The 27,747-nt window shown below is 42.0% G+C and overlaps 1 protein-coding gene and 1 long non-coding RNA gene across 4 annotated transcripts in view; one reads left to right on the forward strand and one right to left on the reverse strand.

Moving 5' to 3' along the window:
• Nucleotides 1–18,501, reverse strand: part of LOC308109046 (zinc finger protein ZXDC) — a 32,723-nt gene extending 14,222 nt beyond the window's left edge. For all 3 annotated transcript variants that reach the window (XR_013935312.1, XM_080462387.1, XM_080462388.1), the window contains exons 1-5: nucleotides 16,239–18,501; nucleotides 14,647–14,799; nucleotides 4,801–4,879; nucleotides 1,810–1,940; nucleotides 1,498–1,668 (exon numbers count right to left, since the gene is read on the reverse strand). Coding sequence is in view for 2 of the 3 variants with exons in the window: in XM_080462387.1 (XP_080318513.1) it covers nucleotides 1,498–1,668; nucleotides 1,810–1,940; nucleotides 4,801–4,879; nucleotides 14,647–14,799; nucleotides 16,239–18,396 (2,692 nt within the window). In the remaining variant the exon portion in view is untranslated. The remainder of the gene's footprint in view (nucleotides 1–1,497; nucleotides 1,669–1,809; nucleotides 1,941–4,800; nucleotides 4,880–14,646; nucleotides 14,800–16,238) is intronic.
• LOC308109051 lies at nucleotides 17,937–23,155 on the forward strand. Its single transcript, XR_013935314.1, has 4 exons — nucleotides 17,937–19,358; nucleotides 19,781–20,551; nucleotides 22,276–22,361; nucleotides 22,584–23,155. It is a non-coding gene; the product is annotated as an uncharacterized lncRNA (long non-coding RNA).
• The last annotated feature ends 4,592 nt before the right edge of the window (nucleotides 23,156–27,747 follow it).

The raw sequence follows: 27,747 nt of genomic DNA on the forward strand, positions 1-27,747 counted from the left end.
TGGAGAGATGTCTGTGGTCATGCCTGCAGCTTGCTTGCTGCTGAATGGATAATAGGGATCCTGGAGGTGAGCATGGGTGAGGTGCGGTTGAGCAGGTGTGGGGGTTTTCACAAAGCTGGGAGAGGGACAGCAGAGGGGAAGGAGATAGAGCAGCAAGGGGGTGGTGTGTTAGACCAACTTTCAAGGAGAGATGCATCGAAGTGCATGTAACAACTCCTGTTAAGGGATAGTTGACCAAGCAACCTGCATGAAGACATCTGGACTGAAGCTTTAGCCCAAAGTTTCCCAGTGAATGAATGGCTCATCTGACCAGTGTGCAGTTATTGAGGAGAGACGACGTCCGACTACTTCCATTCACCACCGCTGATCTCTGGACAGTCCACTCCATGCTAAACTGTTTTCAGGCAGAAAACAGTTGTCATCACCAGATGGCGCTCTGAAACCCCTGGATGCTCAGAGTTCCTCTGGCTACGTGGGACACCAGCCGCACCGCTCAACCACATCCTGCCCCAACTCTGGATGAACAATCGATTTGCACCCACACCTCCCGAGCAAGGTATTTTAGGGGGGAGAACCGGGTATATGGATTTAAAGAACTTTATTATGTCGGCTTCGACTATCCTTTTGTGCTGCTTGTTTATTGGTGAATGTTTTCAATAAAGACATTATTTGTTCATTTTCAAAATGATTTCCATGTGATATTGTTTGATGTAAAGGAATTTTTCAAGGGGTTAAAGGTCCACAAACAAATTAATCATATATACTCACAATTGCTTGCTACTGTTGTTTCATTGTTTTCAGTTATTTTTACTTAACCAATACTAACTTACTGAGTTGTTCTTCTAAAATAATACCAAAGAGCTCAGGGCCCTATTTCTATTTCACTAAGGTGATAGATGGGATATAAGTGGTTTGTACACCAACGTATTTGTATATCCGTGAGTCAAGATTCAAATAAGAAGGTCTAAAAGTTATCGTTACTATGCTTTCACATTTTAAAAAGCATGTACTACAACGTGTTGAAGCTGTTGGGTATTTTACATGTTTGTGAAATAAATGATGAAAGAGATCTGGAGAACATGCTGGAAGTTAGCGACTAGGCAGCGTTGCTTTGTTCGAGCGTGGTTATGGACAACAGGAACCATTTGTTTCCTTTAATAAAGGGTTTTAAGATGATTCTTGCTCCTTACTTCAGCTCAGCTACAAGACTCATACAGCAGAGCATCAGTGTGGAAAACAGCTATGCTAACATTAGCAGGTAAAAGATGTGAGGACAAAACAGAGGAAAGTTGGGTTTTTTTAACAAATCATTTGATTTACAGTTAATTATTGTTACCCACAGTTACAAATGACAAACAAGGCCCACTTTCTTATTTTCTTAAGAAGGCTGTTGTTGCACAACTGAAATAAAAACTAGTGCCATCATTCTCAGAAATTCTTCTGGAAAGTCAACATCCACGTTGATATAAAAAGTAATTCGGACATAGTGATAGATACCAGCATTGAGGCGGTGGTGTTTGACCATGTGGCTCTTGAGGCTGCTGCGAGAAGAGAAGTGTTTGGAGCAGTTGGCCACAGGGCAGCGGGTCCTTAGCGTGCTGGCGTCTTGCTTGTGCTTCTTGGAGTGAATGTACAAGCTGCTGCGTGCTGAAAACTTGGCGTTGCAGCCTAAGGAACACATAGGAAACATGGGATGGGACACAAGTTTGTGTGTGTCTGTAGGGTTTCAGGAGATAAGTACATATGCAGGCTACATGTCAAACCACTTTGGAAGCAGCACGTTGCTGTGAGCTGCTCCTACACTGGTACCTTCTGCATGGCATTGGAAGGGCTTTGTGCCCAGGTGGGTGATACTGTGACCCTTCAGGTGTTCAGCCCGGGTGAAGGACTTTCCGCAGCCCTCCTCCGTGCAGACAAAGCGACGGTCGTCATCGTGTTTCCTAAGGAATGAAGACACAAAGACTCCATCCAAATCCATCTAGAGCCATGAAACATTTAAACACATTTGAAATAAACTATCGTATGCAGCACATGAGGATTCATACAACAATTTAGAGCTGTTGACTGGGAACCTTTTTGTTCACTTTAAGCATTTGATGCCGTTGTTTTCAGCAATTTTAGCCACCAGCTCATTTGATCAGTTTTACTGTTTTGTCACTGTTTCTGGTGGTTTTATCTGTTTTAGATCATCATAACTCTTCATTAGTTTGTGTGCATGTGTCAAAGCTCCAGGTAAAGCAGCAGGTTGTCAGTGAAAGTAACTGAGTGAAACACTATTTTCCTCAGACTTTTCTTTATTTAGGGTCCAAGTACTGACAGTGCATAGGACCCTATTGAACCGTAGGGATTATTAGGGTGCAAGCACTTAAAGTGCCAGTGTCAAGATTATCATTATTAACTCATACTTTTTTTCATGATGGGAAAAACGTGTTTTTGAGGGCCTAAGCATTTTGCGACACTTTGCACAGTCATCAGCCCCGGCAAAAAATTTGATAATTTGGAGAAATCACGTGACCGGAAAATCTGAAAAATTCTGCCCCAGGATCCCGATTCACCTAAGGGAAGTGGGATTCTGGGGCCTAACCCTAACCCTCACGGAAACGGATCACAGAAAATTTTAAAAGTTTGGATACAATTCTTTCTACAGTAGCTTTCATGGGGCACTTTTGATTATGATTCACAAATCCCTAAATTGTGAATTGATGGAGATCAAGGACAAGGAAGGCCAATTTATTCTGGTTCAGTGCAAGATTGAAAATAGCCCATGAACATTACTCAATGTTAATATCCCACCAGGGAACTGCCAAAATACTCTTAAACATTTATTTTACTTAATTAACTCTGAATAATCAGAAAAGAAGTCAAATTACACAGGTAAAGTAATTCAGAAAATATCTCAAGGAAGCAGGTCTTGAGGTACTTACACCAATCCAAACAAAATTATACATTTTACTCTGCAGCACATGCAGTCTATCGTATTTTCTGGACTACTGAAGCGCACCTGGATATATCCAGGTAATAAGGCTATGAGCTTAAACTTATAGTCTGCAAAATTAAAAAAAAAAAAAAAAAAAAAAAAAGTACATATATAGACCACACTTGACTAAAAGCCTCCGGTGTCCACGTCGTAACTGGGCAGGAATTTCACTGCGGGAATACGGGGATTGCTCATATTTTCAACAATTCCCATAAATCTGTCTTTCATTGTGCTGGAAATTCTTGCACACAGTGCTCTGTGCGTGTGTGTGTGTGTGTGTGTGTGTGTGTGTGTGTGTGTGTGTGTGTGTGTGTGTGTGTGTGTGTGTGTGTGTGTGTGTGTGTGTGTGTGTGTGTGTGTGTGTGTGTGTGTGTGTGTCGTCCACCTGCTGCAGAGAAGCCAGCAGAGAGAGAAAGAGAGAAAAATACACAATCATAGGGTTTTTATCTCTGTTGATAAAGTATTTTATCGGTTATTTGCGGATTGTGATTCTGAGGAGGAAGATTTCTCAGCCATGGAGTCCAGCAGGGCAGTTTTACATGATTCACCTCAACGTACCACTCAAGCCATCAGCTGCTGAATTTCCGGACCACAGAAAGAAGCACAAGACGAGGTCATGAAGAGCAGAAATATCACATTAACTGCAAGTTTTGGAGAAGCAGAGGCGCTCAAAACAGCATGTATCTACATGCTGAAGTAGAATCTGGCGGCATGAAGCCTGTTAACTCATAAAAATCCTGCGGTATATAGCTATGAATACTGCAGACATGCTGGAGGAAATGTGATGAAAATTAAGCACATCATTACCATGTTTTCTGTAGCTGTCCTGGAATCCAGTCGTTTTGGAATGATGTATGGGGAAAAATACTAGAGATTTTCAAGCTGAAAATACCAAATTCCTGCTTTGTGCTATACCTAAGAGATTTCCCTGACGAACTTAAAAGTGACAAATATTTATTGGAAATATTTACAGCAGCAGGGATTAAGGCTATCACACGTAAAACTGATACATTTTGTAAATAAATGACAAAGTGGAGGGAGAGCAAAGGGGAGAACAGTGAATCTATAAGGAAAGAGGAATTCTGTATAAACTTCTTATGTATAAATCTGAGAAATCAGTTGATCATGGTCCCAAATATGTCATTCTTTTTGGCATGTGTGAGTTGTTGGTTCACTTTAGGTGACCTTATCTCTGTGTCAGCCCACCATTATAATTGCCACAAGTGTAACTATTACTCTAAACCATGAATGTATGATCCATTACGTGTACACGTTTTTGACTGGCACCTGCTGTTTGTTCTGTTCATGTTTCATTTTGTTCTGAAAATAAATAGACTAGAAGTTTAAAAACAAAAGGAAAAGAAGAAGTACAAACGAAAGGTGCAATTTGATGTGTCACAGTATGTTGGTCTGGTTTGAGTTGAGGATATTCAAATTTTAGCCTCAAGTCCTTTTTCAATTACAATTCTTGAATTGTCTATGTCAGGAACTTCCTCATTTACTTGCCACAATCTCTCTAAACATTCAGTTTATGTTTGCAGGAAGAAATCAAGCTTTCTAAAAACTATTTAAGTTGGCAATGTGCTTTAATTATATTCTGGCTGAGCTAATATTCTACCTGAATCATTTAAAATTGTTGTATTTTTAGAGATTTTTGTAACTTCGTCTCTGAAAGAGATATTTTTGCATCATCTATCAGAATTTGAGATAAACATCCTCTTATCAAAAAAAAAAAAAAGGCTGTACAGTCACTACGGAGGAGCTGTAGATCATACAAAGCTAGAGACCTGAAGGTTTATAAAAATGTGCTAACAGACACTTACCGTTTGTGTCGGAGCAGTTTGGACATGCTGGTGAAGGACCAGCCGCAGTCCTCCGAGTCGCACACAAACGGCCTTTCACCTGCACACAGACACACAGCTCTGCATTACATCTAAAACCAAGACATTTGTGAGTGAATCTCGATTAGTGCTGAATGTTTCCAAGATGGCACCACGTGAGTGGCAGCTCATGACACTAGTTCTATCTGCATTACTTCCGTTTAAGTGTTGTTTTTTTTTTGCAAGGTTTTTTGTGCTTCTTTCTCCAAGTATTTTTCCATCTTAGTTACTGCCTGGGACTACTTTTCTCGATCTGTAGTTCCAGAAGTGGAAGCAATCAGGTTAGTTTTCTGTATTTTTGTAAAGCTTGGAGACTTTCTTTTGAACTTGAATGAAGGAGCCGTCTGGTCCCATTGTTTACACTAGGGACCAGCTGCTGGCGCTGTGGAAATCTCAAAGTTGCTCAGATGAGAGACCGATTGCCCCAGAGGAGCTATGGAGGGAGACGAGGAGCTGCAGAGCAAGGGTTCAGTGACGGCAGAAGAGGAGACGGATTAAACACTCCTTCCCGTCTGTCATCATGGGAAACGTATGCTCTCTTCTCCCTAAGACAGAAGAACTGGCGGTTCTGATGAAACTGCAGCAGTCATCTGTCCCATAGAGACATGACTAACAGGATACACCAGATGGTGGAGTAAGGGGGGGGTTGTAAACAAACAGTGGTGCCATCCGGGGCGTGTGTGTGAAAGAGCAGCACTGCGACAGAGACATTGAACCGCTAGCTGTTAGCATGACATCTTATTACGTTCCTTGGGAGTTCTCACAGGTAATAGCCTTAACTGTATATATTTCCCCATCGGCTGATGCCTGTGAGCTGCAACACACTGTAGAGTCTCAGCTGCATCATCATCACTTACAGCAAATGTGTCTTGTACGCCTTGTACACCAAGGCAACATCTTAAAATTTCGACAATCTGGCACCACTTTAAAAAAAAAAAAAAAGAGTTTTCAAGCACAGTGCCGTGTGAATGATTGGCCAAAAATGATGCACTTGCATGAAACGGCCTTCTTGTGTGGACAGGTCCTTAGTTCACCTTCGGCCCATTCAGACACCAAGAGTAAAAAAAAACCAAAAAAAAAACTCCCCCCACCAAATATGTGATGAGAAAGACTGAAGAGGCCAAGGAGACTCTTGAGGGACTGTGTTCAAACCACATTCTGCGATATTGACCTTATTTCGCTCCACCCACTTTCAATTCTCCATTCTTATGTATTTTGTGTCGGCATTTCCATTTACTGGCAAATTACATTGAGATGGACGGCAGACCAGTGTTTTTATTTCATATATATAAAACTACCATAAAACGTAAACAACAGCGCTACCAGGATATTAAAGTGGGAACACACAAAAACTGAGCTCGGATGATCGGACGAGGCATCATGTTGCCTCATCCTTCCATTTTGACCTGAGAGGACGACATGAGAAAGTGGACTGCTGTAACGTATGACATCTTCGTCCCGTCATTAATGGTTCATGGAGCAGCTATGATCAACTTTAAGAGTACTTGAGGATAAGTATAAGGAGATCCCTACATACAATAGAACACATAAAAAAGAATAACCTAAAGGCTATCCTATTGAGTATGGATGCGGAGAAAGTGTTAGACTCTGTGGGGTGGGAGTTTCTTTATAAAGTTATGGAAAAATTTGGTTGTCATCAGGATTTTGTATCAAAACATTTTATACAGGCCCTAGAACCAGAATCCCGGATGAATGGGAATCTATTATTAATTGTGAAATTACTGCCACTAATTCACAAATGTGGAGGGACTTCTCCTGGAAAAACATTGTCCGATACTTTATAACCCCCAAACTAAAATTTAGGCAGACTGTCAACTACCCCAATGTTGGCGAAAGCCGAAAAAGGTGACGTCGGCAGACGGCAGGCCACTGATTGTCCAGGGCGTGACGTCACTAGGTGATTATGGAAAGCGGCATGTTCATAGGAGTTAACCCTGCCATTTTAAAAACTCAATCAACACAAGAACACTCACGAACAGAGATGGATGCGCAGAAATCAGGACAACAACAAGGTGCAGACGTTTCTTTGTCTGCTGGCTGATGAGGGAATTCAGCGGGAGCTGGACTGAGGGACCCGCTATGAGTATTGGAAGCGTATCGGAGTATCAGAGTCTCAGAGCTGATTGACACCAAAAGGATACCACCGGTGTATCGGATTATCGGTTTGTCTGTTAAGTAAGGCTGAACGATTTTGGAAAATAATCTAATTTTGCGATTTTTCTTCCTCAATATTGCCATTGCGATTTAATATGCAATTATTTTTTCAAGGTCCTCTTCTCATGTATTTTTCAACAAACACAAGCAATAAATCAATCTGTCTTATAATAAACAATATCAGATTTATTATACATAAGCTGCTCTTTCTTATAGGCTAGGCTTATGTTAGGATAAAGTCAAATGAAGCATGTATTAATATGAAAGACAGCTTATTTATCTTCTCCTTCAATTACAGTTGTAAACTTACTAAATACTGTGACTTGCAGTCTAGTAAGCGTTCACCACAACAAGCCAACCGCTTGTCCATTGTGCTTATCAAAGCCGTAAACCCAGGCTTGGTCACTATACTAATGCAGGGCTTGACATTAAGGATTTTGAGCGGTTTGCTCATCTACATTACAGTAGGGACGCACCGATCCATGTTTTTTCACTTCCGATCCGGGTACCCAAATTTGTATATCTGATGATACGATTCTGATAGCAGAGCTCGGTTTGCTTTAATATTATTATTGTTGACTTTATCTGAGGCTGTAATAAACTCCTCTCTACTGGCAAGTATGAAATGTACAAATGTATGCATGTATTCTCTCAAACGGTAACTTGAGGCTAGTATAAGGTCAGAAAGGGAAGCAGTACAAACTATTTTTGTTCCATTTGGACAATGGTGACGTCATCATCTCATAATAAACTAGTTCTATCTTTAAAACCTCTGAATCACTTTATTAATCCCTGGAGAAATTATTTAGCAACGCAGCACAAACAGTGTTTCCATTTTCATGGAGTTTAGCGCGGACTAGGACACAGATTCATGGAGGTGTGAATTGCCTGCTCCAGCTTGGAGGAGGTACTTTTCATTGTTTTGATGTTGGGTCAGTGCGGTTCTCCTCGGCGAGCTGGAGTTTTAAAGCGGTGACGTCTGGCGGCAGAGCGACCGCCTGGCTGTACTACGGCTTTGCAAACATCCACGTTGATGTGCTGCTTTGTGGTGTTTTGAGCGTAAAATCCATCCAAACAGTGACATGTTGTCATGAAAAGTTGGATAGCACAATGCTACTAAGCTAGCCTGCTAGCTGGCTGTAAACTGTGGACTGGATTTCCTGACACATTACTCCTCGTCTCATTGAGACCCGCCTCCCTTCAGGAAATCCAGTCCACAGTTTGCAGCCAGCGAGCAGAGCAGCAGCAGGGAAACACTTGTGGAGTCATTTCAGCAACAGTGAAGCACAGACGAGGCTCATGGATCGGAAATCTCCGCAGGTTGGATCAAAAATTTCAAATTTTGCACGAGCCATCGGAAATGTGTACTAGTCTCAGACTGGCGTTAAGATCGACCCCTGTTCATGCTTCCATTTATCTTCCAGGTCCTGTAGCAGCAAAACAGCCCCAGACCATCACACTGCCACCAGCATATTTTACTGTTGGTATGATGTTCTTTTTCTGAAATGCAGTGTTACTTTTACACAAGACGTATTGGGGCACAGATCTTCCAAAATGTTCAATTTTTGTCTCGTCAATCCGCAGAATATTTTACCAAAAGTCTTGTGGATCATCAAGATGTTTTCTGGCAAAAATGAGACGAGCCTTAATGTTCCCTTTGCTTAGCAGTGGTTTTCATCTTGGAACTCTGCCATGTAGGCCATTTCTGCTCAGTCTCTTTCTTATGGTTGAGTCATGAACACTGACCTTAACTGAGTCAAGTAACGCCTGCAGTTCTTTAGATGTTGATCTTTTGTCTTTTGGATGAGTTGACAAAGTTCCTGGCAAAGTTCACCACTGTTCCGTGTTTTCGCCATTTGTGGATAATGGCTCTCACTGTGGTTCACTGGAGTCCCAAAGCTTTAGAAATGGCTTTCTAACCTATTCCAGACTGATAGATTTCAATTACTTTTTTTCTCATTTGTTCCTGAATTTCTTTGGCTCTCGGCAAAATCTCTATAGCTTTTGAGGATCTTTTGGTCTACTTCACTTTGTCAGGTAGGTCCTCTTTAATTGATTTCTAGATTGAGAATAGGTGTGCAGTAATAAGGCCAGGGTGTGGCTACAGAAAATTAACTGAGGTGTGATCAACTACAGTTATGTTTTAACAGGAGCTGGGGGGACAAACACTTTTTCACACAGGGCCATGTAGCTTAGGATTTTCTTCTTCCTCCTTAATAAAACCCTTCTTTTAAAAACAGCATTTTGTGTTTACTTGTGATATCTTTGACTAATGTTTAAATTTGTTTGATGATCCGAAACGTGTGGAAACCATGCAAAGTAGTAAGAAATCAGGAAGGGGGCAAACAATTTGACACACCACTGTACAGGTACATCTCAAACAATAAGAAAATCATGAAAATGTTCAATATTTTTTGTCACTCATTTCAGAAAGTCAAACCCATATATGATATAGGCTCATGACAGAGTGAAATATTTCAAGCCTTTATTTCTTGACATTTTGATGATTATGGCTTACAGATAGTGAAAATCCAAAATTCTGTGTCTCAGAAAATTTTAATATTACATAAGATCGAGGGGAAAAAAAGGATACTTTAAACAAAAATGTAAGGCTTCTGAAAAGTATGTTCATTTCTATGCACTCAATACTTGGTTGGGCCTCCTTTTGCATGAATTACTGGGTCAATGTGGCGTGTCATGGAGGCCATCAACCTGTGTCACTACTCAGGCGTAATGGAAGCCCAGGTTGCTTTGATATTTGTTGCTTTAATATTATTAGGAAACACAACATTAACTTTCATTGTTATGCAGATGATACTCGGCTATATTTATCAATTAAAGCCAATCAGGCCGACCAACTTGTTAAATTAGAGTCCTGCCTCAGGGACGTTAAGTCCTGGATGTCTATCAACTTCTTAATGCTCAACACATCCAAGACTGAGGTTATAATCGTAGGTCCTAAAAAGCTCAGGGATAATTTTTCAGATAGTTTGATTACCTTAGATAATATATCCTTAACTTCTAACAGTGATATTAGGAACCTGGGTGTTATTTTTGATCAGGATCTGTCCTTTATTTCCCATGTTAAACATGTCTCCAGGACAGCCTTCTTCCATCTAAGGAATATTGCAAAAATTAGAAACTTCTTGTCCTTCAAAGATGCAGAAAAAATTATTCATGCCTTTGTGACTTCAAGATTAGATTATTGTAACTCCCTAATGTCAGGATGTGAAAACTCCTCCGTTAGGATCTTACAGCTAGTGCAGAACGCTGCTGCACGTTTACTAACCAGAACTGGAAGAAGAGAGCACATCTCCCCAGTCTTAGCATCCTTACACTGGCTTCCAATTAAATCTAGAATAGAATTCAAGATCCTTCTGATCACATATAAAACTCTTCATCACCAGGCTCCGTCCTATATCGAGAAACTTCTAGAAGTGTATCACCCTCCACGAGCCCTTCGCTCTGAGGATGCAGGACTGTTGGAAATCCCTAAAGTCCATAAAAGTAAAACAGGAGGCAGGAGTTTCAGCCATATGTCTCCGTTACTCTGTAATCAACTACCAGCCTCGGTCCGAAGGGCCGACACCATTAGTTTATTTAAGAGTAGACTAAAAACCTTCCTCTTTGATAAAGCTTATCATTAGGAATAAAATAGGACCACTAAGTTGAGCTGCTATAGGCCTAGACTGCTGAGGGGATTTTCTCTCTCCCGTTAAAGGGAGTAACTCTACATTTGGAGCTTGTGTTTCTTGTCTTTCTTTCTTTCTCTCTGTGTAACATTACTGTAGCCACCAGATACTGCCGCCGTCTGTGTTTCTCCCTGACAGGAGGGGAGCAGGATCCAGGGGATCAGACCCAAGACTCACAGAGTGGTATTTCGACGATCCTACTACCCGACCCCACCACAGCACCGTGACCCCACCGCAACGGCACGGCCCTTAAACTCCAGACTGAGATTGGTTCATCATAGACTTTTCTTAGTATTTGTACTTATCTCGCCTGTCTGCCACTCTCTCTCTCCCTCTCTCTCCCTGTCCTATCCCATGTACGTCTCCCCCCAACCGGTCAAGGCGGATGGCCGCCCTTCCAGAGTCTAGGGTCCGCCCCACTGTTTCTTCCTGAAGAGGGAGTTTTTATGAACTTTTCTCCTTGCGAGGGAGTTTTTCCTGGCCACTGTTGCTTGTTACATCTGCTTGCTTTGGAAGGGTTTAGCTGGGTTCCGTTGTACTCTATCATTGTAAGAGCGCTTTGAGATGTTTGTTGATGTGATTTAGCGCTTTACAAATACAGTTGAATTGAATTGATAGCCGCCTTCAGGTCATCTGCATTGTTAGTCTGGTGTCTCTCACCTTCCTCTTGACAATAGCCCAGAGCTTCTCTATGGGGTTCAGGTCAGGCCAGTTTGCAGGCCAATCAAGCACAGTAACACCATGGTCATTGAACCAGCTTTTGTACCTTTGGCAGTGTGGGCAGGTGCCGAGTCCTGCTGGAAAATGAACTCAGCATCTCCATAAAGCTTGTCAGCAGAAGGAAGCATGAAGTGCTCTTAAGTTTCCTGGTCGATGGCTGCGTTGAGTGTGGACTTCAGAAAACCCAGTGGAGCGACACCAGCAGATGATATGGCAGCCCAAATCATCACAGACTGCGGAAACTTCACACTGGACTTCAAGCAACGTGGATTCTGAGCCTCTCCACTCTTCCTCCAGACTCAGGGACCTTGATTTCCAAATGATATGCAAGGTTACGGGATGTTTTGGACAATCGAAAGTGCGGAAAACATCGCTCCGGTTTCTTTCTTTTTTTTTTTTGCACTCCAGTTTCTCCGAGATGGTCCCAAGATCCGCAACTGAATTGCGCTTCATACTCGACCTTATTTACCAACAACATTCCTAGACAGAACTTCAAAATAAAAGTCAAAACAACGTATTTTCAAAACAATCTTCTCACAACCAAGCTTGTACTTTGAAAAGAATATAGATGTGCATGCGTAAGTGACATGGCGTTTGTGTCCATGTGAGAGTGCGCATGCGTAACTGACTCAAACGACCCGTGGAAACTCCGTAAAAAGAAATAGAGTGCATCACTAACACACACACACACACAGAGAGAGACAGAGAGAGAGAGAGAGAGCGAGAGAGCGAGAGAGCAAGAGAGCAAGAGACGAAACAATGGCTGCTGCTACATCCACAAGGCCGCAACTTGTAGAAAAAACAGGTGCGCAAAGTGCTATATGGAAGTACTTTGGCTTTAAAACAAATTAGCACAGTGTCTCCATTAACACCGAAGCACCACTGTGCAAACAGTGTTTGAGAACATGTCTGGCCAAGGGTGGAAACGCTACTAACCTGGCTAAACACCTGAAGGACAAACACCCAGACCTGCATTAGGAGTTCAAAGAATGACAGGTAATAACTTATATACCCATGAAAAAATAGCACTGGAAACAAAATCAAGCCATTATAAATATTAGTATTATAAATACAATAGAATAAATAATATTAAATATTTTCATATTATATTCTTTTATTTTAGCCATTTAATGTTTAAGATTACTGCATAGTAACATACCATTCAAAGACATCGGTCCTACTTAAGACAGGCTGTATCTAATGAAATTTTTGGTGTTCTCTTTTTATTTGGAAAGGTATCGAACTACATGGTGGTATTGATACCAAAATGAGGGTATCATGACAACACTAGTCCTCTCCTTTTGAAGCTCCCCCAAATTCTTAAATGCATTTTGCTTGAAGATCCTCTCAAGGCTGCGGAACCTTTTCCTACCACACTTTTTCCTTCCACTCAACTTTCTATGAACATGCTTGGATACAACACTGAACAAGCAGCTTCTTTAGCAATGACCTTTAGTGGCTTACCCTCCTTGTGGAGGATGTCAATGACTGTCTTCTGGACATCTGTCAAAGTCAGCAGTCTTCCCCATGATTGTGTAGCCTACTGACCCACACTGAGAGACCATTAAAAGGCTCAGGAAACCTTTGCAGGTGTTTTGAGTTCATTAGCTGATTAGGGTGTGACACCATGACTTTCCAAAACTCAACACAATATTCAAATCTTCTGAGACACTGAAATTGGGGTTTTCACTATCTGTAAGCTATAATTATCAACATTTCAAGAAATAAAGGCTCAAATTATTTGACTCTGTGTAATGAGCCTATATCATATAGGGTTTTGACTTTCTGAAACAAGTGACAAAAAATATTGAACATTTTCATGATCTTCAAATTTTTTGAGATGTACCTGTACATAGACACATTTCCAAAGAATACTTACTATGTCGTTGTAAAAGTAGCTCTCCCCTTGATTTTGCTCTGCCAATGTGGCTCCCGTGAACTAACCTAACAAGAGTGCGAGTTGTAACAAACAGACATACTGAGAGAAAGGGTAAATGAAGGTTCTACACAGACATCAAACCTCAGGTGTTCCTGTTGTAAAGAAAGTACAGCCACTGCTCCACCAGCCTGCACCTGATGACTGTCTCTTCATTCCATAATAACGAGTGTTGAATAGTACAATTATTTCATGTTTGAAAAAAATGCCAGACTAAAGGTGCTTTTACACATAACGACAAGTCACAAAATGCATGGATCAAAATTTCTGACCGCAGATCAAGATTTGAACTTAAAATATATGATTCAGGGCAGATATGGGGTTATATTTGTGCCAAAATTCTGAGCGAGCAATGGGATTCTTTAAGCGCAGGAAAATAAATTGTGCGAGTGCACAAATAGTATTTTGAGGACAAAGATAAATTGCTTAAAGAAAAACAAAAGGTTGAGCCATCTAAAATAATTTCTGATCTCAGTTTCTCTCCATACTCTTGCACAGATTCTTCCTCTGCGTGCAGGCAGACAGCAGCGCGCACTCAACCCGTCTCACTCTCTCAATCTCTCCACATCCGCGCAAAGATTCTGCTGTGCGCTCGCTCAAGTTGTGCAAAATCCAAATGTGACAGACACAGTTGAGGTGCAGGTGTTCGCCCAGGGCATAAAACAAGCTAGGTCTGGGTATATATATGGCTCCACACACACCAGTCATTCTACCATCAGCTACTGGACAGTTCACATGCTTCAGATTGCACCACATCCAGAGAAATGCTATAGAGTTGCAGAGAGGAAGCTGCTGCAGCTGAGGGAATGATACCATGCTCCATTACGTAACACCACACATCACAACTAATCGACAAGCTCAGTTACAAACTTCCCAAATCCAGACGACACTTGATATTCTTGGAAGAATTTTTGGCAGCCAAACACATGCTCTACGAAAATGGATAATGTCACGCACCTACATGTCCACTTATGAACCTTATTCAGATGCATTACGTCACATAAAGAATGCCAGGAATGTGCCAACGCACATGCCTATGTGTAAACACAACTTTAGATTCCTAAAGTGAACTGTGAGCTCTGCGACCCTTTCCATGACTATGGAGAAAACAGGAAAAGAAGCATGTTCCCACAGTGCAGTGCTCAAACCGAAGCTCACATAACCAGAGGTGGAGTTCAGCTACATGTAAAGGAGTGAACCCGTCTGACTTCTGGATATTCCATTCTTAAACTCCAGTTAGTCTTCATCTCTGTTATTGTGGCTTACCAGTGTGACTTCGCATGTGAATTTTGAGGCGACAGGCCTTGTCGTAGGTCTTATCACAGCCTGGGAAGGTGCAGGTGAAGTGTCCTGATTCTCTGAAGTGAGTCCGATTGTGAGAGAAGAGTGCACTGAAGGTGATGAAGGTTTTCTCACAGCCTATGAGATAAAGAAGAAAAAGAGGGAAAGGTGAAAGTTCACATTTAAAAACCTGGAGGTGCATGTTTTATCATCAATCCGGTATCTTGATCAATATCTACTTGGTGCATGGACCAGGTCTGAGCTGTGTAACCTGCAGCCATATGCAGACCCTCTGTAGGGGCTCTGTGAAGCTTTCACTAAATTATACATAAATATACCACTTTCTGAAGGACTTTCAGTTACATTTCAAATAAAGAAAGATTGAATAGTTGATCCAATAAAATCTGCATCTCCGACCACTGCGCACTGACCTTAACTTCCGCTGGGAAATGTTTCCAAAGTCTCCTCACGGCAAGATCCCCAGGATTAAATCCAAAATTGAAATAAAGGACTTACATTTAAAACGTAGTTATCCATTATCAAAAATTCAACATAATATACATTTATGTAGCAATACTATATATATATATATATATACACACACACACTTCATAAGCCGTGTTATTTTAACCTAATTTATTTTAATTTTAAAAGCTTAGATAATTTTTCGGCTCCCAAAACTATTTTATTTGGTGGACCCTGACAGTGGTCATAAAGGTTGCAGGTCCCTGCTCTGGAAATAAAGAATCACCGTCCTTCACTAAGAGGTATAAATCCTTACCCTAAATAGTTTCTGTAACCTGAAACAGACCAAACATTCCTAAAACTGATGTGAAACTCAGTTATGATGTATAAAATGACTCATCTCAGGACTCTGGTAGTTTTTGCTATCTTATGCACTGTGGTCTGCTGGAGAGGAGGCAGCAGGGACAGGGATAGGAGGACACGCAACAAGCTCATTAAAAGAGCATGCTCTGTCCTGGACTGTCCACTGGATTCCATAGAGGAATTGGGCGAGACAAGGATGTCAGCCAAGCTCACATCCATCATAGAAAGCACCTCTCACCCGCTGCAGGACACTGTGGCTCCTTCAGCAGCAGACTGATACACGATACACTCACAGTGTCAGAAGGACCATTACCGCAGGTCGTTCATACCTACGGCCATAAGACTACACCAGAAAAACCCAAATATGTTGTAGTTCTTAACTGTCTCCCTACTGCACTTTTCACTGGAAGCATGTGCAATTTTTCATATTTCCTGTTAATAACTACTCAGCTGCAAAATAACTCCAGTGCCTTCTTTTCTTATCTCCATACCTGCTGCTAAAATATCTTTTGCACACTTACCTCTGCAGTCGTACTCAGTCACTGGTTTATTGTATTCTGTTCATGTTTCATAGCAGTGTTTCTTGTTCTGTATAAGGTTTATTGCACATTTTGCTTCTTTTTAAATTCTCTGCTGCTGTAGCAAGTGAATTTAACCATTGTGAGAAAAATAAAATACAATCTACATAAAAATAGGTGAAAACTGTTAGAGACAAAACATAAATAATTTTCAGCAATAGTTTCCATTACCTGGGAATTCACACTTGTGAGGCCTCTGTGGCTCAAAGTGGACTCTCTGGTGACTAGATAGTCGCGTTGCGCTGCGAAAGCTCTCGCTGCAAATCTCACAGATGAACGCACCGTCCTGCTCGTGCACTTTGATATGAGCCTTCAGGTTGTAGACAGTGGTGAAACGACGCCCACAGCCTTCAAACTGGCAGCTGTGCGGTCGCTGCTTGTCGTGGGATCGAAGGTGGCGCTTCAGCTTGTAAGACGTGGCGAAGGCCCATCCGCAGCCCTCCACCGAGCACTGGTACGGCCGTGGTTCTTCTGCGTGGTTCAGGAGGTGAACCTTGAGTTTCTGACGTGTATCAAAAAAGCAGGAGCAGCCTGGTTCAGGGCAGCCAACCGTAGTCGTCATGTCCTTTCTGGACCTGATCAGTGGGGTAGTGTGAGCATCATTGCCACAGTCTGCCACAGTAACTCCGGAGGATGGACTGATCCCATTACCCTCTGTAACAGCACACAGCAGCCCTGCCTCCTGCTTGACAATGGGGCAAGAGTCCAGAGAAGTACCCAGCTCTGACAAGGCGCAGTCATCCACAAAAGCAAACTCAGAGTCGCTGACAGAAAGTCCAAGTCTGGGCTCTTCCTGCTGGCTGGAGCTGGTCAGTGCCAGCGTACTGATCTTCCCAATAGATTTAGTGCCACTGTCATAATTTAGAAGAACAATGTCCTCGTGGTCTTTCATGCCTAGGTGTTCTTTTAAGCTGACCATGTCATCCTCTTTATGAACACATCCCTCAGGAGGAGCAGCCAGAGTCAGGACTCCGTTCTCAATGGACACTATGATGCTTTGGTTGTTGATTGTGATAGTTCCTGAAAACGTGTCACTGAGAGGCGGACTGATGGAGGCACTGACCGGGCTTACACTGCTCTGAGGGCCCGATGGATCGGTTATCAGCTCTGATGTGTCCATGTTATCCTCCATCTCTGCAGTCCCTGGCATCAAGGCCCTGCTTTCACCTGCCTCAGGGCAAGGGGACCTGACCTCGTTGTTCTCTGTGGAGATTCGCCCACAAATCTTCTCGCCATACTTGTTTGTCAAAACAACCTTCTCCATAATGTGGCTATCAGCCTCTTGCTCAGCATTAACCATGACTGAGGTGTCATGTAATGTACTAAAACCAGTTCTTTTAAGGTTTGGAGCATCTAAACAGTTCAATTTCCCACCAGATTGAACAAAAGCAGCGTTACTGCCGTTTTCAGCCTCCATTAAGACAGTCAGATCGGACTTATAAGGCTCTGCTGTTTTACCTCTCAATTTATTTCCGTCCTCGCAGGAAAGATTGTCTTTTCCATCCTGCAAAAAGTTGAGAACGACGTACAGCTCCTGCGGTCCTCGGTGCGGCCTACTAGCCGGCTCAGGGGGCTGCTCCTGCTGTCCTCGGTGGGGCCTGCTAGCCGGCTCAGGGGGCTGCTCCTGCGGTCCTCGGTGGGGCCTGCTAGCCGGCTCAGGGGGCTGCTCCTGCGGTCCTCGGTGGGGCCTGCTAGCCGGCTCAGGGGGCTGCTCCTGCGGTCCTCGGTGCGGCCTGCAGTCTGGCTCAGGGGGCTGCTCCTGCAGTCCTCGGTGCGGCCTGCAGTCCGGCTCGAGGCTCGGGCCGTCCTCCCGCTGCTGCCGTAAACCTGCGGACGGTAACGTTAGCTGCTGCAGCTCAAGTTCCTCTTCCCCTTCAAACAGTGGCACTGTCATTTGCATGGCATTGTCCCCACTGCCCAGGTCATATTTCCAGGCTGTTCTCACACATCCGTTCGGTCCGAAAATTGCACTGAACTCGGCATCTTTGTTCACGTTACGGAGCTCCACCGGCGCGTCGCTGTTCTGCAGGCAGCCTTGGAGGGCTGTTTGTGGTTTACTGACAGGTGAACAAGCCGACTCGCTGCCATTTTCCAACAGCAGGCAAAAAGCTGCTGTCCTCGACCTGTTATGGTGGCTGATCGGTGTGTCAAGCGGCTCCTGTGAATCGGCCGGATCCTTTTCGGGGGAGCTGATAGCGTTTGCGTCGGCCGCAGCTGTCCCGTGCGAGGCGCCATGTTGAGAGAGGATGTTTGGGGCTTCAGAAAGCCCCTGGATTTCCATCTTGGTGTCCCTGTAGCAGCGGCACGGGCAGGGCCCGCCCTTCGACATGAGTCATGAAGCGTTCAGGGTCAGCTCGGAAACTCAGGCTCTGCCACAATGTGCACTCTGAACCACAGCAAGGAGCTTTAAACAGCAGCGTGGAAAACACTCATTTGAGAATACTATACAAATGTTATTGCGAAACCTTTTTGATTTGTTTTTATGTAGTTCACAGCAAAAAAAAGTATTTATTAGGGTCCGAGCACTGAATGTGAGAAAACCCTATTGGAATGCAAGCAGTGGTGGGGAAGTTCATTTTCGACATAAACAAGTTCAAAGTTCAGTTCACAAATTCTAAATTGAGCTTGTTTAGTTTATTGTACATTATCCAAAATTATGAATTAAGTTCACAGTTCCAAAAATGAAGTATTTCATAGTTCTTTTTCTTTCAGTATGTTGTCGCAAGCGGGGCCCCTGTTAACTGGTGACTTCTGCCACAAGCTATTAGCAGCAGCTGATGTTAAAATAAGACAAACAAACGCTACGATACTTTAAACTTTGATGGAAATGTGGTTAAAAGACCTTCGCCAGGACAGCTACGGATTTTGGTCAGGTTTTTAACATCTGCTGTGAAAAGGGGACGCTCAAGGAAGCCCGTCACCAGTTAACTGGGAAACCAGTTAATCCAAAACACCACATCAAGGAGACCTCCTAGGTCCGTGTGGTCCGTGTACCTTCCGGTGTAGGTACCAGATCTGTCCGGGCTACCAGATCTGTCCGGGGCGGGGCTTGCGCATGCGCTCACGCGACTAGATCGGTCCGGGGCGGAGTTCGTGCATGCGCCTGTCGATGACGTTGCAGTCTTTAAAACGACATGGCGAGTCACAAGGAGAACGAAATGGATAGTTTTTATACTGAGCTGAGTCACTTTATTCAAACCGCTGTCTATCACACCCTCACTACAACCTCCAGAAATACGGAGGACCGAAAAAGGACGATTCGGAGAGCGTCCAAACACTACCTTGTAAAGGGTAAGTCACAGTATGAATTTAATATATATAATATCTACTGTTCAATTGTTCTGATTAAACTGAACTTAAAGTTAAAAAAAAGAATATATATACACACACACACACACACACACACACCCCCCAATGTAATGCCACAAACTGCACGAGTGTGTTGAAGACAAACTCACCACTGTACAGTAGAAACTATTTTCAGAGCCAGACACTGTACTGATTGCACTGATAGTTGCCTGATTATTATCATCAAGTGTCCCCTTTTACCCCCTTCCTTTTAGTTTTTCCTTTCAAGTACTACAACCAATATTAGTTGTAGTTTTCACTGCCTGCCACTGGATTTTCTGGATTTTAACTTAGTCATAAAGTAATTAAATAGTAAATATACATGCACAGTTCTAAATGAATGTTGTGCTTTCCCACTGTATCAGATGAGCGGCTGTTTTACAACTGCCAAGGAAAACCCCTCCTGGTAGTGATGGATCCAAAGCAGGTGTATGAGGTGCTGAGCGAGTGTCACGACAATGGAGGACATCCAGGGAGACGCAGAACGATGGAAAAAGTATTGGCTTCTTACCACTGGAGAACTCGGCGTGACGATGTAAACAAATGGGTGAGAGCTTCTAAAGGAAACATGGAATTTTGTTCATTGTCAATAAAATAGAATAAAAAATAAATACTCATACATTACTCCAATAGTACAGAATACTCTTACAGTGTAGCTTAGCAATTAAATCAAGAAATGATTTCCTGTTTCCCAATATGCGTTTCTTAAACAAAAATCGGGAAATAAAATACGACCGTAATACCTTTATTTCAAGTTCGATTTGCCGGAAAACCCGGAAGTCGACCCTCTTTTTCGTCTGTTGCTGCCGCTGCTTTACCATCCAGACTCGTCTGGCTTTCCCCTCGGTGATATTCTTGTATAAATTTAATGATTAAAAACTTAAAAAAATGTCTTTGGACGGTTGCGCCAACGTAATAGTGGACACGGACCCCAACGGCATGACTACGGGTGAAATGAGAGTTTCAGGGAGGAATGTCTGAAGATGGATCTCCAGCAGAGCCAGGCTTCTCCACCTACATGGAGCTCCACCAGAGCCATGCTTCTCCACCTACATGGAGCTCCACCAGAGCCAGGCTTCTCCACCTACATGATGGAGCATCACCTCCAAGCTGAAGCTGCTTCAGCTGCCGCTGAGGTGAGCAGCGTTGTACGAGATTAATTTATGATATACATTACATCATTAAAAACGCGTCTTTTCATTGATTTGACTGCAGTCTCACAGTGCCCCCTTCTGTCAGAAGCAGCACACTTGCAGATTGTCCTCAGAGCTCAGTCATCACATTAAAGGGGACATATCATGCTAAATCCACTTTTTTAGCCCTTAAATGCATTTTGTTGTATATTTAGAGTGTTTAGAAGTACAGAAAAGTTCAAAGTAGTCTCTTCAGGTGCTCCGTTGATATCTTTATATTCTGTTTTGGTCATATTTTGCGATCGGTTTCGATTTTTCTATTCTCTATTACGTTTTTTGAACAATGACGTCACAGTATTCTCAGCGGAACTGCCAAATTAGGACATCGACATTTCGAGCAATCCGCCATTTTTGTTTCTCGCTGCGATTTTGTAGTCCAACCGAAGTTACGAGAGGATAAGTCGAAATGTTCGGTTGTTGGATGTAGTAACCCACAAGCTTCGTTACACCGTCTCCCAGCATCAGAACCTTTTCGAAGTGCCTGGTTGAGTTTTATTTTTCACAGAAATGTACCCACATCTGTGGGTAAGGTCATTTTTGTGTGCGCGAATCACTTTAAGGACGACTGCTTCAACAACCTCCGCCAGTATAAAGAAGGATTTGCCGAAAGACTTCGTCTGATTGAGCGGTCAGTTCCTTCTATCTATGGAGACGACGAACAGAGCACTTCGGTAAGCTGTATATAACGCTAAAAAGTGTGATGATAAGACGTCCCTGTCATTGTTTTGTTAGCATTAGCAGTTGCACCGTCTTCATATGTTAGCGCTGTGTGCTCGTTTTAGATTATAATGTAACTTCTGTGTTAAATAGTCGTTGTAATACAGGCAGTATTGTAGTAGTGGGCATGGATGGAGAAGTTAGTGTAAATATAGTAACACACCATTGCGTTACATCCATATGAAGACGTTGTTCTGTAGGTGCATCATCGTCATTTTCATCTCGCTCCGCCGGGTCCGACTCTGGCTCCAACATGTATGGCTGGATGGACAAATCTTCCGTTGTTGACATTTTGTAAATAATGTGTGAATATAAAGTTTCTGCGCCGCTAGATAATTGTATCTGTTCTATCAAACTACAAAGATGGCCGAACAGGGTGACGTTGAACCGAGTGTCACCTCTGCAACCTGGAGAGGAGGCGGGGTATGAAGTGTGTCATTTGCATTTGAAGAGACCGCCCCAAAACGAGTTGCTCTCAGAAGCGCATCAGAAAAGGGGTTGAAAAGGGGCCTGTGGAGCTCTAATAATGAGGAATTCAGACCCAAGCATTGCAGTTTCGCGTTGTATAGACCACAACTGTATGATTTATATGTAAAAAGGAAGGATTTAAAAGCATGATATGTCTCCTTTAAATGAAATATTTCTCAGGAGAGAAAAATCCAAATTGAAAACGAAATAATGATTATAAATGTGAGATTCAGTAGGGTTAATTTTTAGTTACACTATAATATTTACACATTCTAAAAAACAAATGATACCGTTTTGTATTTTGGTTAAAATATAATAATGAAATATAAAAATGTATTATTAGTGTTGTTTTTCTTTATACTATTACTGTTAACTACCTGATGCAGCTCTGTATGCAGTTATGTGTCATTTTCATCATCTTACTGATTTATGTGTTGCTTTAATTGATGGTTGAGATGATGACAGGATTGTGTCTTCTAAAGGAAGACATGCCAGTGAAAGGACAGGAGCAGCTTTACAAGAGATTCAACACCACAAAACACATTTTCTGCAGACGGCATCAAAATCGGTAGGTTTTCTTTGTTGCTGTTCTTTTTCTGAGCGGTACTTTGTGAAATTGACGTGCTCTGATAATTAATATTCTGATGATTAAATCTCAATGTTGCTTTGCAGCAATGGTATTGTTAAAAAAAATTATGTTTTACTTTATCATGCATTTAAATCATTTGTTGTTGTTTACATGCACTCAGAGGTTATTTGTGATATGCAAATCCCTTTTCTTTACTTTCAGAACCATCACATTGAAAGGAGTTGGGGGGAGGATTGTATGTTTTTCTTACTGTGAGCCAAGTGTGTCCGTTGAACTAAAATTGGAATTATATTCAACTGAGCTCCAACAAAATGTAATTCTCATGTTTGCATGTCTTATTTGTTTATTGGAAAGGTTGTACTGTGACATTCTCTTCTTTCAAGAATAATGTAATAAAATGGTCTTAAACTTTGTGTATTCTGTCTCCCTGAGGTTTTTACTAGGACATTCTCCTGACAACTTTGTAGATGAATATCAACGATAAAATAAAGGGCTGCCTGACTCATTTGCTGGATCAAGAGTTCCTCAGTCTACAAGATGGGGTTGCCAGGTTCTTTGTCTCAAGCCTTGCCTGCCAGGTCACCAGCTTTGGCATCAGCCAGTTTGAGTCCTTATTGCCACCGAGTGCCGACCCTACGTCCTTTCTGGAGGCTCTGCAGCTCCTCATCCGGCTCAGCAGTGAATGAAAAAGCAAAGGAAAAAAGTGCAACATGTGATTTTAACAAAATATTCATTCTTAATGAGAGAATTTGCTCTTTCAATAAAGTTAGTTGAAAAAAGGTGGGATTTCCATTTTGTATTTAAATCTTTTTTTATATTAAATATTAAGACAAGGTTTGTTCATGAATTAAATGATTAAAAAAAAACATTTAACCAACACCTGGGATATGAAATAATGCTAAATTTATTCCATGCTATTTCAAATAACATAAAAGTAAGGTTTTATTTAGTCATTTTTTGTTTAATTTCAAACACAAAAGGGAAAAAACATCGATTGTAGTAGAAAAGCTAACGTGCGTGAAAATGAGTAGGGGTACGCTTAATAAATCCTAGCCCCTCTCCAGTCAATCTATTTGCACCGTGTGTATTTTTTATTTATTTTTTTATTTAAACTGCAGCAGCCAGATAAACATCTAAATCAACTGGTGGGCGAGTTTGAAGCTCACACAGACAGCCTGAAGAGGGCAGCAACGCGATGCGCCGTTGTTTACTCTCATCAAGCGAAGAAGAGGGTCGACTTCCGGGTTTTCCGGCAAATCAAACTAGAATTAAAGAATTACGGTCGTATTTTATTTCCCGATTTTTGTTTAAGAAACACATATTGGGAAACGGGGAAACCGTCTGATTTCCATTTTTCGATTTTCAATTGTAAAACGAAAAACGGGAGACGAGCTGTCTCCCGTTTTTCGTTTCCCGATATCAAATCTAAAAACGAAAATTGGATGGTTTCCGGTTTTTCGTTCCCTGACATCAAAACGAAAATCGAATGGCCGGAAGGTACACGGACCCTCCTAATACCTGTCGAAGATCGCTCCGTGGAGCTTAGTCTTAATCCTGGGGTCGACAACCAGACAAAAAAACGCCTGCACATTGTTGCTGCTCCACAAGGTTTATTTTTGTGCATCTATCTCTGCTTGTGAGCGGTTTTGTTGTAAACGGATTTTTAAAATGACGTAGTGAATGAGCCGCCTTCTGACTCTTCTGTGTCTTGATGCACCAGCCAATTAGCCTGCTCTCTGCCGACATCACATTTTCTACTTGCCTTAGATTGCTTGTAAACTCGGCTGCGCAGGTGCCATGAAAGTACCCGGTAGTGGGGACTACCACGTGGTGGAAAAGTGTCAATAGCTAGTGGAGTGAAGTCTAGTAAGGCTGAGGAGGAATTAGTGTAAAAGTGCAATAAGTCATTGACAGTCAAACCGAGTGAGACTAAAAAAAAAGGAAGGACACAACATCTCTGTTACACAGATACAAAACTCTGGTACACAGGTAAACATCTCAATAATACACAAAGTACCTTTAAGAACTTGCTGGATATGCAGATGAACATAGCTAAACCTAGCACATAGCAACAACTGTGGCGCTATGCCCGATGGTTGTAACTGTCTTTTGACTGTGATCAGACATGGACTCTCAGGCAACGTGTGAAGTTTGAGCCTATATGATTAAGCTAGAGGTGGCGAGCCCTGTTACCAAATTCGTATTTTTTTTGATTTTCTGAATCTCAGCGGCCCCTCTGCTTTGAAGGTTAACAAGTTGTTTAATTTTTGTCTAGTCTCTTTTAGTTTGTCCAGTAACTCATCCTTTTGTGTTGTCTGATATTCTCTCTCCAATTCCCTAATTCTGTTTTCTAATACTAAATGTTCTGCAATTCTCTCATTTTTTTAATGTAGAAGAAATTGCAATAATATTGCCCCTTAGGACACATTTGGCTCCTCCCATGATACTGTTTGAGACACTCCATCCTTATCATTAAATTCAGGATACTCAGTAATGCTTTTTTGTAACTCCTGTTTAATAATTTCTTTATTTAAGATCGATACATTGGCTCTCCAGTATTCAAAATTGTTATTTGGGCTCATCTTTGGTTTCAAACAGACTGGGGCTGCTTCTATATTATGTTGAGTGGCTCTAAAGGAGTCCACTCCAGACATCAGGAACATATCCAACCTTGAGTGTGTTGGATTATTTTAACTTCAATTCTTCTATGTAGTCTGCCATTTTAGCTTCACAGTTGGAGACAATAGGATTGCATCCTCCCATGTGTTTTCTCCTCCATTTCTCTCCATATTGGTTTCACGGATACACAGACAATAGCCTGTTGACATGTAAACAAGTGCCTACTGCATTCTGGGAAACAGGAACCAGCCTTAGAATGGATGAGTCGAGAACAGAAGTCCATTATGATTGGTCGGAGTGGTCAAAGGTCATAGGAAGGGCCCGGGAACGGAGAACCGCCTCTCTGATTCAAAAGTCAATGTTTGTCTAAAATCTATCTCTTTCCATCCTTAAGTTGGGGAGAGCATGGCCGTCCTGTGCAGTTGACCATGTGATGAGAATGTCTTTCTTTAATAAATAATTGTGTTAATTCTTAACTCTCTCAGATCTGTTGTTCTTGAGCCAGCCACAGTTTAGGAACATGCAGAAATTAGAGAAAATCGATGTAAAAATGATATTTAAGAAGTGGGTACAGTGAACCTTGAGAAAAAGTTAAAATCTCTCTCCTTGGGATGTAGGCAGTGGCAAACAATCCCATCAGTGTTAAAAGAGCCAGAGACTTTTGGGATTTGGAACCTGAGCCAGCAGGGAGCTGATCAATAGATGCTCTCAAAATACAAATAAATTCTCCTCCTATCAGGACAGTCCCTTCTACTTTATCTGCTATCAGTGATGTCATTTTTCTGAAAAAACTTGGGTTGTCCTCATTTGGAGCATATAAATTAAGCAGAGTTATTTTAATGCCCCCTATACTTCCAATTACCATCACATACCACCCCTCCTTATCACAGAAGTTTTTCTGATGACAAAAATAAAAAGATTTGTTGAAAAGAATTGTGATGCCTCTCTTTCTCCCATTGGAATATGAGGAGCTATATTGCTGGTCAACCCATTATCTCCTCAGCTTCAAATGCTCCTTTTCTGAAAGGTGTGTCTCCTTTTTAATTGGTTGAGCACTTTTTTCCTCTTAATAGGGCTACTCTGCCCTTTAACATTATAAGTAACACAGATTAGATTATCCATCTCATTATATTATGCACTTATTCATTTTAACCCTGTACTATTTCACACATGGAGCACAAAAAACGATTTCTTACAGATAATAAAGGATTGACCCATTTTCAATCTCAGGACATGAAGAACCTCCATCCATCCATCTATTTTCTCCTGCTTATCCATTTTGCGAGGGTGGCAGTCTGAGCACTGTCACCCAGATCACATTGCACAGATTAGGAACCTTTCCTGTGGGTGGTGAGCCCACGGGAAGGTGGCGCTCAGCGTGGGACATGAACTCACTACCTTGAGATTGTGAGTCTCATGCTCTACCAACTGAGCGAGCCGGGGGACTATGAAGAACCTTAACAACTGAAAACAAAAGAAGTGAACAGAACATTGTAGGCTTCCACATACTGGGTCAGTTGGTTATCAAGCCTGAGAAACCCAGCCTCCGGTGTATCCTGGGCGGAGGCTGGTGACTGATCCTCCGCGGGAAAACAAAACTAAACATTTTGTGTCGCTGTGTCCATCTCTCAGCAGTCCGTTGAGTGTCTAGCCGTGGAAAGATGAACCTCAACTCGCTTTTTCTCAGGCCATGTCCGGTATTAAAACACTTTATTTTAATCAATCAATTATTTTAGTCAATCTGTGCATACTGTGAAATAGAATCCTGGCAGCGCCACTATTTTTTTTTTTTGTTTTGTTTTAGTTTACATTTTTTTATTATTTTTCCACAAACAAGACACAATTATATATACATATCAATGCTTGTATAAAACTCTACAAACACAATCCCACACACCCCACCCATATTGTCTGTTGAGTTTCGTTTATTAATGAACCCCACATGGTCTCTATATATTAGAGAGGTGATAACTTTGTCCAATCGATTGGCTAAACTTTTTGACAATATCTTGGCATACAGAGATATCAGAGAAATAGGTTGATAATTTTTGCACTCATTTGGGTCTTTGTCTTTTTTCACAATGAGTGTAATCAGAGCTTCAGATAGCGTTTGAGGTAGTTCCCCTCTCTCATACAATAGAGGAGTCAACTCGGTCACATAACATAAGGGGGCCTGGGACTCCCAAGATTACTCTTTTATTACTATGCATACAGCTTGAGACACCTTGCACATTGGGCATTGCCTCCAGAAAGGGCCCCACCATGGCACTCCATAGAGCAATCTGCAGCAGCACCTTTACCATTAATAAACTGTCAAGTAAAATTAGGAAGGGTGACAGATTCCACCCTATTATATCACATCTTCAGGAGATGTGGAAAAAAATTCTAAAGATTGTAGATGTTGACCCTTATCTAAATTGTACATCGAGTATTTGGCTGAATCCAAAAGTTTGTATTAATAAAGTTTCCTTCTTATGGACCGAATGGTTGGATAAAGGGATTGGCACTATGGGGGACCTGTACAGTGGGAATATAATTAAATCATTCGAGGATCTATCACAACAATATGGGCTGGGCTGGAACCACATTTGGAAGTACTTTCAGATTCATCATGCTTTGAAAGGAGTGTTTAGTTCACAGTATCAGGCCCCACAGACTGCAGATCCAGTAAATGCAATTTTTAAGATTTTTTGGGGGGGGCGGGAGGCTTCAAAATATTACAAGTTGTTGTTCAGCCTCGGTGAGA

This window comes from Lipophrys pholis, assembly GCF_963383615.2.
Source record: "Lipophrys pholis genome assembly, chromosome: 4".
Lineage (NCBI taxonomy): Eukaryota > Metazoa > Chordata > Actinopteri > Blenniiformes > Blenniidae > Lipophrys > Lipophrys pholis.